At 59.1% G+C, this 14,741-nt stretch overlaps 1 protein-coding gene across 1 annotated transcript in view; it reads left to right on the forward strand.

The window, feature by feature from the left end:
- Positions 1-14,741, forward strand: part of HELZ2 (helicase with zinc finger 2) — a 79,052-nt gene extending 64,311 nt beyond the window's left edge. Inside the window, 6 exon segments of the mRNA XM_075571698.1 lie at positions 2,970-3,162; positions 4,634-4,768; positions 6,158-6,376; positions 8,130-8,286; positions 9,527-9,694; positions 13,489-14,741. Coding sequence (XP_075427813.1) covers positions 2,970-3,162; positions 4,634-4,768; positions 6,158-6,376; positions 8,130-8,286; positions 9,527-9,694; positions 13,489-13,607 — 991 coding nt within the window. The 3' untranslated portion in view covers positions 13,608-14,741.

The following is a 14,741-nucleotide window of genomic DNA, read 5'->3' on the forward strand; positions in this document are numbered from 1 at the left end:
TGTGTGTGTGTGTATACGTGTGTGTGTTTGTGTACGTGTGTGTGTGTGTATACGTGTGTGTGTATACGTGTGTGTGTGTCTACGTGTGTGTGTGTGTGTCTACGTGTGTGTGTGTGTCCCTGTGTGTGTGTTTGTGTCCCTGTGTGTCCTTTGGCCCGTCACTCCGCCTCAGGCCAATGAGAGGTGTGCGGGGGCGGGCCAAGGGACCAATGAGGTGGGAAGGGGGGGGGGGGAGGTGAGATGGGGGGAAGGTGGTGAGGAGGGGGGAAGGGGGGGGAGGGTAAGGGGGGGAGGGGGAGGAGTGGGAGGGGAAGGGGGAAGGAAGGGAGGGGAGGGCGGGGGGGTGGGGGAAGGGGGGAGAGGTGGGGGGAAGGGGGGGAGGGGGTGGGAAGGGGAGGGAGGTGGTGGGAAGGGGGGAGGTGGTGGGGAGGAGGGGGGAAGGGGGGGAGGTGGTGGGGAGGAGGGGGGAAGTGGTGGGAAGGGGGGGAGGTGGTGGGGAGGAGGGGGGAAGTGGTGGGAAGGGGGGGAGGTGGTGGGGAGGTGGTGGGGAGGAAGGGGGAAGGGGGGGAGGAGGGGGGAAGGGGGGGGAGGTGGTGGGGGGGAAGGGGGGGGAGGTGGTGGGGAGGAGGGGGGAAGGGGGGAGGTGGTGGGGGGGAAGGGGGGGGGGAGGTGGTGGGAAGGGGGGAGGAGGGGGGAGGTGGTGGGGAAGGGGGGGGAGGTGGTGGGGAGGAGGGGGGAAGTGGTGGGAAGGGGGGGAGGTGGTGGGAAGGGGGGGGGAGGTGGTGGGAAGGGGGGGAGGTGGTGGGAAGGGGGGGAGGTAGTGGGAAGGGGGGGAGGTGGTGGGAAGGGGGGTAGGTGGTGCGAAGGGGGGGAGGTGGAGGGGGTGGGAGGTGGAGGGGGTGGGGGGTGGAGGGGAGGTGGAGGGGAGGTGAAGGGGGGGTGGAGGGTAGGTGAAGGGGGGGGGTGGAGGGTAGGTGAAGGGGGGGGTGGAGGAGAGGTGAAGGGGAGGTGAAGGGGAGGTGAAGGGGGAGGGTGGAGGGGAGGTGAAGGGGGGGGTGGAGGGGAGGTGAAGGGGGGGGGTGGAGGGGAGGTGAAGGGGGTGGGGGGAGGGGAGGTGAAGGGGGGGGTGGAGGGGAGGTGAAGGGGGTGGGGGGTGGAGGGGAGGTAAAGGGGGGGTGGAGGGGAGGTGAAGGGGGGGGGGTGGAGGGGAGGTGAAGGGGGGGGGTGGAGGGGAGGTGAAGGGGGGGGGTGGAGGGTAGGTGAAGGGGGGGGTGGAGGAGAGGTGAAGGGGAGGTGAAGGGGGTGGAGGGGAGGTGAAGGGGGAGGGTGGAGGGGAGGTGAAGGGGGGGTGGAGGGGAGGTGAAGGGGGGGGTGGAGGGGAGGTGAAGGGGGTGGGGGGTGGAGGGGAGGTAAAGGGGGGGTGGAGGGGAGGTGAAGGGGGGGGGGTGGAGGGGAGGTGAAGGGGGGGGTGTGGAGGGGAGGTGAAGGGGGGGTGGAGGGGAGGTGAAGGGGGGGTGGAGGGGAGGTGAAGGGGGGGGTGGAGGAGAGGTGAAGGGGGGGTGGAGGGGAGGTGAAGGGGGTGGGGGGTGGAGGGGAGGTGAAGGGGGTGGGGGGTGGAAGGGAGGTAAAGGGGGGGTGGAGGGGAGGTGAAGGGGGGGGGGTGGAGGGGAGGTGAAGGGGGGGGGGTGGAGGGGAGGTGAAGGAGAGGTGAAAGGGGGGTGGAGGGGAGGTGAAGGGGAGGTGGAGGGGGGTGAAGGGGAGGTGAAGGGGGGGTGGAGGGAGGTGAGGGGTGGGTGAGGGGAGGTGAAGGGGGGTGAGGGGAGGTGAAGGCCGCTCCCTCAGCCGTCCGGAAGCTCCCACGTGGATGTGAGGCAGGAGGCAGCGTGTTGTGGCCGCTCCCCCGCTGTGTCCCGGGCGCTCGCTCCCCCGCTGACTGTAGCGGCGCCGAGGGGAGGGGGGGGCGCAAAGCGCGGGAAACAGGGAGACACGGGGAGAGGAGGAGGTGCGCGCGGGTGTGGAGGCTGATGTTCGGGGAGGAAGAGGCGGAGGCTCCGGGACCGGCGGGTATGTGAGCCCCACCCCCCCCGGGTTATACATGCTGCTAATGTACACCCCCCCCCTACTGTGTGTGTGTGTGTGTCCCTGTGTGTGTGTGTGTGTCCCTGTGTGTGTGTGTGTGTGTGTTCCTGTGTGTGTGTGTCCCTGTGTGTGTGTGTGTGTCCCTGTGTGTGTGTGTGTGTCCCTGTGTGTGTGTGTGTGTCCCTGTGTGTGTGTGTGTTCCTGTGTGTGTGTGTCCCTGTGTGTGTGTGTCCCTGTGTGTGTGTCCCTGTGTGTGTCCCTGTGTGTGTGTTTGTGTCCCTGTGTGTCCTTTGGCCCGTCACTCCGCCTCAGGCCAATGAGAGGTGTGCGGGGGCGGGCCAAGGGACCAATCAGATTTCCCCTAGGGACACCGGACATCCAGACAGGCAGGCAGGCAGGCAGGCATACAGTGCTTTCACTAATATAGTATAAGATGAAATCAATGATGTCACGATTGTATGACCCTAACATCCAATAATAAATGTCCTGGATGTATACAGCACTTAGTATATAAAACATAATGAACAACAACCATTTATTACATTTATACACATAATACAAATAGTAAGAATTATAAAAACTATATAAAAACAGATGTATAGATATATAATCACTTCAGAAGTTTGGCAAATGACCACAAGATGGTGGTAAAGAGCAGAAATGCCATATACAGAGCATAATGTAATACTGTACCAAACTAGATATGTTTATTCACCTGGAATATATATATATAATATGTATATGTATATATATATATATATATATATATATATATATATATATATATATATATATATGTATATATGCACACGTGAGTCCATCCCCTGCGACCCGTGGTCACTTTCTCTTGCCGTTAGTCACCTTGTCGTCTCTCTCCTTCTCCTGCGCAGATACAAGCAGCTCCTGTCCAAAGCCCGTGGCGTGGAGCTGGCTCGCCATGACATCATCCTGTGCACGTGTATCGCGGCCTCCAGCCGCACGTTGATCAGCCTGCCCGTGTCTCAGCTCGTCATTGACGAGTGTGGGATGTGCACGGAGCCGGAGACCCTCGTCCCGCTGGTCAGCCACAAGTTTGTGCAGACGGTGAGAGGGGCGAGGGGGGGATACGGGGGTACTCCATATCACTATGCATTGTGGTATGATGATGGTCAGCGCAAACTCGTGAGGCTCCAAGTAGTGATGGATGATGAAGCAAAGCCGAATAAAATAAAATAAAACACAATAATTAGTGCATGAATCTGTATAGTCAGGGAAGGGGGAGGGGGGGGAAGGAAAGGGGAAGGGGAGGGGTAGGAAAGGGAAAGGTGATAATAAAATAATGCTATATAGACAGCAAATGAAACATAGGGTATATGTTTCAATGACTCACACGGGCTTGTGTGAGTCTTCACCCTCAGCGGTGGATGTGGTGGTAAGATACAATTTCCTGAGGCGGAGAAATGATAAATAAAATAAAAACTCACACGCCCATATGTGAGTTGGCTCCTTAATGGGTGTTGTCAGCATGCTCTGATGGTGTGGCTGCGTCTCAGTGTTCAACCCCAATAGGTAAGGTGTGTGTGGGTGGTTCCTCTCCCAGACGCCCACAAACCAATGACAGACGTTTGCTCAGCATCAGCCGCGAGGCTCTCCGGCAAAACCTCCTCCTCCGTTAGCGCTCTCACCGGCGCGTCCGACAGTGGAGCCGGAAGGGAGGATCTGCACCGGATGTCCGGCGGCTGTCAGGGTCCCTCTCTCAATGAGCTCCGGCAGGGAACTACGCGTTTCGCAGTAAGCTGCGTCAGCTTCTGGGAACCTTCAGAGCATGCTGACAACACCCATTAAGGGAGCCAACTCCCATATGGCCGTAGTGAGTTTTTATTTTATTTATCATTTCTCCGCCTCAGGAAATTGTATCTTACCACCACATCCACCGCTGAGGGTGAAGACTCACACAAGCCCGTGTGAGTCATTGAAACATATTACCCTATGTTTCATTTGCTGTCTATATAGCATTATTTTATTATCACCTTTCCCTTTCCTACCCCTCCCCTTCCCCCCCCTCCCCCTTCCCTGACTATACAGATTCATGCACTAATTATTGTGTTTTAATTTTATTTTATTCGGCTTTGCTTCATCATCCATCGCTACTTGGAGCCTCACGAGTTTGCGCTGACCATCATCATACCACAATTGTCACTATAAGAAGGACTCGGGATTTTCCTTCTTCACGGTCAAGCAGCAGCAAAACCAACAAAAGGGCCAGTATACATTTTTTAATATTCATTACACATTTTTTTTATATCCGTAGGCGTTGAATTAATTTTTAGCCACACATTCTAGGGAGCGCCCCAGTTCCACACCTCGATATCACTATGTATGGCAGACTATATACTGACTGCTGGGGTGTCACGGTACATGGCAACTAGCCCTATATACTAATGCTATATACTCAAATGATACAGGCGGTGTTGCATTATGATAGTGTGGGTACATACTCAGTATCACTGTATGTTACAGGTGATGCTGTATTCTCATAGTGTGGGTATATACTCAGTGTCACTCTATGCCCCAGGTTGTCCTGCTGGGAGATCACCGCCAGCTGCGCCCTGTGGTTCTGCATGATCTGTGCCGCACGCTGCGGATGGACCGGTCCCTGTTTGAGAGGTACCAGGAGGAGGCGCTGTTGCTGGACACACAGTACCGCATGGTGAGAAACGGGCCGTCTCCTGCTCAAAGCGCGTGACAGCAGCGCCCCCTTGTGGATGATGTGTAGCCTGCGGGTCCTCTGATACTATAGTCAGTGTATAGTCTATAGCTCCCCCACACAGCACTCAGCCAGGACTATTCCCGCGATCCTGTCCCCTGCAAGAGTGTTACAGGGCTAAGCGCTCTCGCCTCACACACAGCTGTCAACTGAGAGTCTGAGACCTCCTAATGGGGCGAGCAACTCTTTGCTGTGTGTGTGTATATATCTAGGCGCACACACACACAGCTTTGGCTTAAGGGTTGCTCATGTAATATGAGCTTGAGACAAAAGGTGGCACTGTGTGCTCATTTGCATGTCATTTCCCAGAATCCCTTGCTGCAGTGGAAGTGCTGTGTGCTGGGCGATAATGGTGAAAGACAGGGTTGCAGACCTGTCTAAGACATGTAAATGAACATACAGTAATATTTACAGTTGCTATATATATATATATATATATATATATATAGAATTCCTTGCTGCAGTGGGAGCACTGTATGCGAGGTGATAATGGTGAAAGGAAGGGTTGCAGACCTGTCTAAGACATGAGAATGTGCTCACAAGTGATATTCTTTATTGGAGATATATATATATATATATATATATATATATATTATATATATATATTATATATATACACGTATAAATACATATACATATATTTATATATATACACACACATATACTGTATGTATGTATGAGTATATGTATGTATGTATGTATATATATATATGCAAATGTAAATACAACTGTATGCTCATCTGCATGTCTTAGGCAGGTCAGCAACCCCGCCTTTCCCCATTATCACCCAGCACACAGCACTTCCACTGCAGCAAGGGATTCTGGGAAATGACATGCAAATGAGCACACAGTGCCACTTTTTGCTTCAAAAACCATTTTTAACATGGTTCCCTATAGGCTTAAGCTTGCTGCATGGTCACAGCTTTGAGCACAGCCAGGGTTAAGGTGCATACCCAGAAAACCACCCACAGACAGCTGTTTCGACCTTAATGGGTCTCATCAGTGTGGGGTTGATTTTAACTGGGTATGCAAAGAAGCTGAGGGATGGGGTATACCATAATACTGAGTTAAGTTATGGTGAGTAAAAAAAAGTGACAAAACCCTCCATTGCAAAGCAAATATGCAAATGTAAATATAACTGTATGCTCATCTGCATGTCTTAGGCAGGTCTGCAACCCCGCCTTTCACCATCATCACCCAGCACACAGCACTTCCACTATATATATATATATATATATATATATATATATATATATATATATATACACGTACTAATGCACACACACTGTGCTAGTCACTCTGGCAGTTATATCCCCTCTCTCCTGTCCCCAGCACCCCGAGATCTGTGAGTTCCCTTCCCAGGAGTTTTATGATGGACGTCTGCGTACAAGTGACCAGCTTCACCTTCAGCACAGCAAGTTCCGCCACCCCTACAGCGCCTGCTGCCCCCTGGTGTTTGGGGAGGTGGAGGGGCAGGAGCAGAGCCTGACAGTGACCAGTGAGGAGGGGAATGTTAACTCCAAAGCAAACCTGCAAGAGGCAGAACAAGCGGTGAGTACCTACCTCACACCAACCTGTCACACCCACCCCACTCCTCACACCCACCCCGCCCCTCACACCAACCCCGCCCCTCACACCCACCCTGCCCCTCACACCAACCCGCCCCTCACACCCACCCCGCACCTCACACCCACCCCGCACCTCACACCAACCCCGCCCTCACACCAACCCCGCCCTTCACACCAACCCCGCCCCTCACACCCACCCCTCACACCAACCCCGCCCCTCACACCCACCCCGCACCTCACACCAACCCCACCCCACACCCACCCGCTCCTCACACCTACCCCGCCCCTCACACCTACGCCGCCCCTCATACCAACCCCGCCCCTCACACCTACCCCGCCCCTCACACCTACCCCGCCCCTCACACCAACCCCGCCCCTCACACCAACCACGCCCCTCACACCCACCCTGCCCCTCAAACCTACCCCCTCCCTTACACCTACGCCGCCCCTCATACCAACCCCGCCTCTCACACCTACCCCACACCTCACACCCACCCCGCCCCTCACACCTACCCCACACCTCACATCTACCCCAGCTCCCTGCCCCTCACGCCTACCCCGCCCCTCATACCAACCCCGCCCCTCACACCTCACACCTACCCCGCCCCTCACACCACTCACACCCACCACGCCCCTCACACCCACCCCACCCCACACACCTACCCCGCTCCTCACACCTACCCCACCCCTAACACCTACCCCGCTCCTCACACCTACCCCACCCCTCACACCTACCCCGCTCCTAACACCCACCCCGCCCCTCACACCCACCCCGCCCCTCACACTCAACCCACCCCTCACACCTACCCTGCTCCTCACAACCACCCCGCCACTCACACCTACCCCAACCCTCACACCTACCCCGCACCTCACACCCACCCCAACCCTCACACCTATCCCGACTCCCTGCCCCTCACACCCACCCGCCACCCCTCACACCTACCCCAACTCCCTGCCCCTCACACCTACCCCACTCCTCACACGTACCCCAACTCCCAGCCCCTCACACCTGCCCCTCACACCTACCCCAGCTCCCTGCCCCTTACACCTACCCCACCCCTCACAAATACCCCGGCTACCTGCCCCTCACACCTACCCCGGCTCCCTGCCCCTCACACCTACCCCACAACTCACACCTACTCCGCACCTCACACCTACCCCGCCCCTCACACCTACCCTGGCTCCCTGCCCCTCACACCTACCCCAGCTCCCTGCCCCTCACACCTACCCCGGCCCTCATACCTACCCCGGCTCTCTGCCCCACACACCTATTCCGGCTCCCTTCCCCTCACACCTACCCCAGCTACCTGCCACTTAGACCTATCCCGCCCCTCACACCTACCCCGGGTCCCTGCCCCTCACACCTATCCCGCCCCTCACACCTACCCCAGCTCCCTGCCCCTCACACCTATCCCACCCCTCACACCTACCCCGGCTCCCTGCCCCTCACACCTATCCCGCCCCTCACACCTACCCCGGCTCCCTGCCCCTCACACCTATCCCGCCCCTCACACCTACCCCGGCTCCCTGCCCCTCACACCTATCCTGCCCTCACACCTACCCCGGCTCCCTGCCCCTCACACCTATCCCACCCCTCACACCTACCCCGGCTCCCTGCCCCTCACACCTATCCTGCCCCTCACACCTACCCCGGCTTCTTGCCCCTCACACCTATCCCACCCCTCACAGCTGCCCATTGTGTTCCCTGCCCCATTGCCTGTGTCTTGCTGCCCTAGGTGCGCCTGGTGATACTTCTGACCAACGACCGCTCCGTGGCCCCAGAGGACATTGCCATCCTGACCCCGTACAATGCGCAGGTGTCAGAGGTCACCAAGAGGCTGAAGGTCGTGGGTCTGACCAGTGTCACCGTGTCCACCATTATGAAGAGCCAAGGTCACCTGGGGGTGGGGTGGGGGAGATAAGGGTGGAAGGGGGGGGGGAGATAAGGGTGGAAGGGAGATAAGGGTGGGGGGGGATAAGGGGGGTGAACTTTGTCTGTCCTCGAGTACTCCACTCCTTGTGCCCCAATACCTCTGTCCCTCTCCCCTGAAGGCAGTCAGTGCTGGTATGTGCTGTGTCCCCCCTCACTCCTCCCCTTGTCCCCCCCTGCAGGCAGTCAGTTTTGGTATGTGCTGTGTCCCCCCTCACTCCTCCCCTTGACCCCCCTGCAGGCAGTGAGTGGCAGTATGTGCTGTGTCCCCCCTCACCCCTCCCTGTGTCCCCCCCTGCAGGCAGTGAGTGGCAGTATGTGCTGTGTCCCCCCTCACCCCTCCCTGTGTCCCCCCTGCAGGCAGTGAGTGCTGGAATGTGCTGTCCCCCCCCTCACCCCTCCCTGTGTCCCCCCTGCAGGCAGTGAGTGCTGGAAAGTCCTGTCCCCCCCCCTCACCCCTCCCTGTGTCCCCCCTGCAGGCAGTGAGTGGTGAACATGCAATGTGCCCCCTCAGTTCTCCCCTTGTCCGCCCCTGCAGGCAGTGAGTGCTGGAAAGTGCTGCCCCCCCCCCTCACCCCTCCCTGTGTCCCCCCTGCAGGCAGTGAGTGCTGGTGTGTGCTGTGTCCCCCCCTCACCCCTCCCTGTGTCCCCCCCCTGCAGGCAGTGAGTGCTGGTATGTGCTGTGCCCCAATAGAATAATGCAAAAAACAACAGGACTGGCGCTCTTATACAGTACAGTGAATTAATAAGTAAAATTGTGTATAGATAAATATAATCTAATTATGTGCTAATGGTGACACCCAGTGGTGAACTGTGTAAGTGCACTAATAAAAGAAGTGAATAATAAATGGGGGGTAACCGAAAGATAAACAATAAATATACTAAGCGTCCGTGCTGTGTCCCCCCTCCCCGTGTTCCCCCCTGCAGGCAGTGAGTGTCGGTATGTGCTGTGTCCCCCCCTGCAGGCAGTGAGTGTTGGTATGTGCTGTCCCCCCCTCACGCCTCCCCGTGTCCCCCCAGCAGACAGTGAGTGCTGGTATGTGCTGTCCCCCCCTCACGCCTCCCCGTGTCCCCCCTGCAGACAGTGAGTGCTGGTATGTGCTGTGTCCCTCCCCCCCTCACTCCTCTTGTCCCCCCCTGCAGGTAGTGAGTGGCAATATGTGCTGTGTCCCCCCTCACTCCTCCTCTTGTCCCCCCCTGCAGGTAGTGAGTGGCGGTACGTTATCCTCTCCACTGTGCGTTCTGCCCCCCCGCAGGAGCTGGACACTCGGCCCACATTGAGTTGGCTGCGGATGCACCTCGGCTTCCTCAGTGACCCTAACCAAATCAACGTGGGACTGACCCGGGCCAAAGAGGGGCTGTGTGTGCTGGGTGAGGGACATGGGGGAGACAGCAGGGGGCAGTGTGTGCTAGGTGAGGGACATGGGGGAGACAGCAGGGGGCAGTGTGTGCTGGGTGAGGGACATGGGGGAGACAGCAGGGGGCTGTGTGTGCTGGGTGCGGGACATGGGGGAGACAGCAGGGGGCAGTGTGTGCTGGGTGAGGGACATGGGGGAGACAGCAGGGGGCTGTGTGTGCTGGGTGAGGGACATGGGGGAGGCAGCAGGGGGCAGTGTGTGCTGGGTGAGGGACATGGGGGAGGCAGCAGGGGGCAGTGTGTGCTGGGTGAGGGACACGGGGGAGGCAGTAGGGGGCAGTGTGTGCTGGGTGAGGGACATGGGGGAGGCAGTAGGAAGCAGTGTGTGCTGGGTGAGGGACAAGGGGGAGACAGCAGGGGGCAGTGTGTGCTGGGTGAGGGACATGGGGAGACAGCAGGGGGCAGTGTGTGCTGGGTGAGGGACATGGGGAGACAGCAGAGGGCAGTGTGTGCTGGGTGAGGCACATGGGGGAGACAGCAGGGGGCAGTGTGTGCTGGGTGAGGCACATGGGGGAGACAGCAGGGGGCAGTGTGTGCTGGGTGAGGGACATGGGGGAGACAGCAGGGGGCAGTGTGTACTTGGTGAGGGACATAGGGGAGGCAGTAGGGGGCAGTGTGTGCTGGGTGAGGGACATGGGGGAGGCAGCAGGGGGCAGTGTGTGCTGGGTGAGGCACATGGGGGAGACAGCAGGGGGCAGTGTGTGCTGGGTGAGGGACATGGGGGAGACAGCAGGGGGCAGTGTGTGCTGGGTGAGGGACACAGGGGAGACAGCAGGGGGCAGTGTGTGCTGGGTGAGGGACATGGGGAGACAGCAGGGGGCAGTGTGTGCTGGGTGAGGGACATGGGGAGACAGCAGGGGGCAGTGTGTGCTGGGTGAGGGACACTGGGGGAGACAGCAGGGGGCAGTGTGTGCTGGGTGAGGGACACTGGGGGAGACAGCAGGGGGCAGTGTGTGCTGGGTGAGGGACACTGGGGGAGACAGCAGGGGGCAGTGTGTGCTGGGTGAGGGACACTGAGGAGACAGCAGGGGGCAGTGTGTGCTGGGTGAGGGACACTGGGGGAGACAGCAGGGGGCAGTGTGTGCTGGGTGAGGGACACTGGGGGAGACAGCAGGGGGCAGTGTGTGCTGGGTGAGGGACACTGGGGGAGACAGCAGGGGGCAGTGTGTGCTGGGTGAGGGACACTGGGGGAGACAGCAGGGGGCAGTGTGTGCTGGGTGAGGGACACTGGGGGAGACAGCAGGGGGCAGTGTGTGCTGGGTGAGGGACACTGGGGAGACAGCAGGGGGCAGTGTGTGCTGGATGAGGGACACTGGGGAGACAGCAGGGGGCAGTGTGTGCTGGGTGAGGGACACTGGGGGAGACAGCAGGGGGCAGTGTGTGCTGGATGAGGGACACTGGGGAGACAGCAGGGGGCAGTGTGTGCTGGGTGAGGGACACTGGGGAGACAGCAGGGGGCAGTCTGCTGGGTGAGGGACAAGGGGGAGACAGCAGGGGGCAGTGTGTGCTGGGTGAGGGACATGGGGAGACAGCAGGGGGCAGTGTGTGCTGGGTGAGGGACACTGGGGAGACAGCAGGGGGCAGTGTGTGCTGGGTGAGGGACAAGGGGGAGACAGCAGGGGGCAGTGTGTGCTGGGTGAGGGACACTGGGGGAGACAGCAGGGGGCAGTGTGTGCTGGGTGAGGGACACTGGGGGAGACAGCAGGGGGCAGTGTGTGCTGGGTGAGGGACACTGGGGGAGACAGCAGGGGGCAGTGTGTGCTGGGTGAGGGACATGGGGAGACAGCAGAGGGCAGTGTGTGCTGGGTGAGGGACATAGGGGAGACAGCAGGGGGCAGTGTGTGCTGGGTGAGGGACATGGGGGAGACAGCAGGGGGCAGTGTGTGCTGGGTGAGGGACATGGGGGAGACAGCAGGGGGCAGTGTGTGCTGGATGAGGGACACTGGGGAGACAGCAGGGGGCAGTGTGTGCTGGGTGAGGGACACTGGGGAGACAGCAGGGGGCAGTGTGTGCTGGGTGAGGGACACTGGGGGAGACAGCAGAGGGCAGTGTGTGCTGGGTGAGGGACACTGGGGGAGACAGCAGGGGGCAGTGTGTGCTGGGTGAGGGACATGGGGAGACAGCAGGGGGCAGTGTGTGCTGGGTGAGGGACACTGGGGGAGACAGCAGAGGGCAGTGTGTGCTGGGTGAGGGACACTGGGGAGACAGCAGGGGGCAGTGTGTGCTGGGTGAGGGACACTGGGGGAGACAGCAGGGGGCAGTGTGTGCTGGGTGAGGGACATGGGGGAGACAGCAGGGGGCAGTGTGTGCTGGGTGAGGGACACTGAGGGAGACAGCAGGGGGCAGTGTGTGCTGGGTGAGGGACATAGGGGAGACAGCAGGGGGCAGTGTGTGCTGGGTGAGGGACACTGAGGGAGACAGCAGGGGGCAGTGTGTGCTGGGTGAGGGACATAGGGGAGACAGCAGGGGGCAGTGTGTGCTGGGTGAGGGACACTGAGGGAGACAGCAGGGGGCAGTGTGTGCTGGGTGAGGGACATGGGGGAGACAGCAGGGGGCAGTGTGTGCTGGGTAAGGGACACTGGGGGAGACAGCAGGGGGCAGTGTGTGCTGGGTGAGGCACATGGGGAGACAGCAAGGGGCAGTGTGTGCTTGGTGAGGGACATGGGGAGACAGCAGGGGGCAGTGTGTGCTGGGTGAGGGACACTGGGGGAGACAGCAGGGGGCAGTGTGTGCTGGGTGAGGGACATGGGGAGACAGCAGGGGGCAGTGTGTGCTGGGTGAGGGACACTGGGGGAGACAGCAGGGGGCAGTGTGTGCTGGGTGAGGGACACTGGGGGAGACAGCAGGGGGCAGTGTGTGCTGGGTGAGGGACACTGAGGAGACAGCAGGGGGCAGTGTGTGCTGGGTGAGGGACATGGGGAGACAGCAGGGGGCAGTGTGTGCTGGGTGAGGGACATGGGGAGACAGCAGGGGGCAGTGTGTGCTGGGTGAGGGACATGGGGTGACAGCAGGGGGCAGTGTGTGCTGGGTGAGGGACATGGGGAGACAGCAGGGGGCAGTGTGTGCTGGGTGAGGGACACTGGGGGAGACAGCAGGGGGCAGTGTGTGCTGGGTGAGGGACACTGGGGAGACAGCAGGGGGCAGTGTGTGCTGGGTGAGGGACACTGGGGGAGACAGCAGGGGGCAGTGTGTGCTGGGTGAGGGACATGGGGGAGACAGCAGGGGGCAGTGTGTGCTGGGTGAGGGACATGGGGGAGACAGCAGGGGGCAGTGTGTGCTGGGTGAGGGACACTGGGGGAGACAGCAGGGGGCAATGTGTGCTGGGTGAGGGACATGGGGAGACAGCAGGGGGCAGTGTGTGCTGGGTGAGGGACATGGGGACGACAGCAGGGGGCAGTGTGTGCTGGGTGAGGGACACTGGGAGACAGCAGGGGGCAGTGTGTGCTGGGTGAGGGACACTGGGGAGACAGCAGGGGGCAGTGTGTGCTGGGTGAGGGACATGGGGAGACAGCAGGGGGCAGTGTGTGCTGGGTGAGGGACACAGGGGAGACAGCAGGGGGCAGTGTGTGCTGGGTCAGGAACACAGGGGACACTGCAGGGGGCAGTGTGTGCTGGGTGAGTGACACTGCAGGGGGCAGTGTGTGCTGGGTGAGGGACACAGGGGACACTGCAGGGGGCAGTGTGTGATGACGATGTGCTGGGTGGCATTCGGTTTGGTGACACCCGTCTCTTCCCTCCCCTGTCACAGGGAATTCCCACCTCCTGCGGTGCTGTCCTCTCTGGCGCCGACTCCTACAGCACTACAGACAGAAGAACGCCATCGTCCCTGCCAATGAAATCCAGGTGACCCGGCGCCCACGCCCCTGAGGGCAGCAGCAGGGGAAGAACATTCCAGCACCCTCCCGGCTGCAGGCTCCGCCGGCAGTGAAGGGGTTACATCTTTACCACCAGCATATTACAGCATCTCCCTGCACCTCAAACACCAGCATTAGATTGTCAGCTCCTAAGGGCAGTGACTCTGTGTATACTGATGCTGCCTGAGCCATGAGTGGTCACCGGGGAAAGAATAAGATGCAGAGGGGTGTGTGGGGGGCAGCTGCAGGGCTGGGCTCCCCTCACCAGCTCAGCCTTGATTGTATTTTCTAATTGAGCCTTAACGAGCCACTGCAGAGGTGGGGTGACCTTTTGATCCCTCCGTGTTAGAGCGCCCGTGGAACGGGATTCTGGGACCTTTATACAATTATTTATTTATGTTAACCCCTTTTTGGGGACTACTATTTCTATAAAGGGGTTAACATTTTGGGATCACTTGGGGTTCACCTTTCCCCTTTTCTACCTTGTGAGCAGTGATATCCCCGTAGGGAGCATAGAGGGTATGTATAGCTGCACCTTATGTTCTAGAAGCAGGTTCTTCAGAGTTCTGACCGGGGTCCTCACTGTGAGTCCTGTAAATAGGTTTGTGTGCATAGTCATGTGTATTAAGATGTGTCCTGTCACTGTTTCTTGTTTCCAGTTAGTAACGTGCCACTTTAAGATAGCGCCTGTTGGAGACACGGGTACCTTAAGTTGTGGCAGAGACATGCCACTTGTCCTGGTCTCATAGTATTACCCCTACCTGACCGCCACTGGCCTCACCGAGTTGCCAACACTGCAGCCGGTATTCATGTAGAACCCGCCCGTCCATCGGGTTCTCACCGCATCCAAGCCTCCCGGCAAGCGGTGGACCCTCAAGGTGACCAACTCCCCAGGCGTAGGAGTGACTGCTACCAGTGGATAAAACATTAAGCACCTTTTGGTTTTATAAAACGTTCCTGGCGCCCATCTTTTTCCTACCTGCTTATTCACGCCCAGCCCGTCCCTCCCCAGCACCCTGCATAGGCCTGAGATACTGAGCACTGCCACTGTGTATAACCAGTCCGATGTGACCTCCTGTAGAGCCGGGTCGGGGTCACTTTTATTTCAATCCACATGAAGTTATTAATAATGATTTTATGAACTCTC

Source organism: Ascaphus truei, chromosome 15, assembly GCF_040206685.1.
Source record: "Ascaphus truei isolate aAscTru1 chromosome 15, aAscTru1.hap1, whole genome shotgun sequence".
Lineage (NCBI taxonomy): Eukaryota > Metazoa > Chordata > Amphibia > Anura > Ascaphidae > Ascaphus > Ascaphus truei.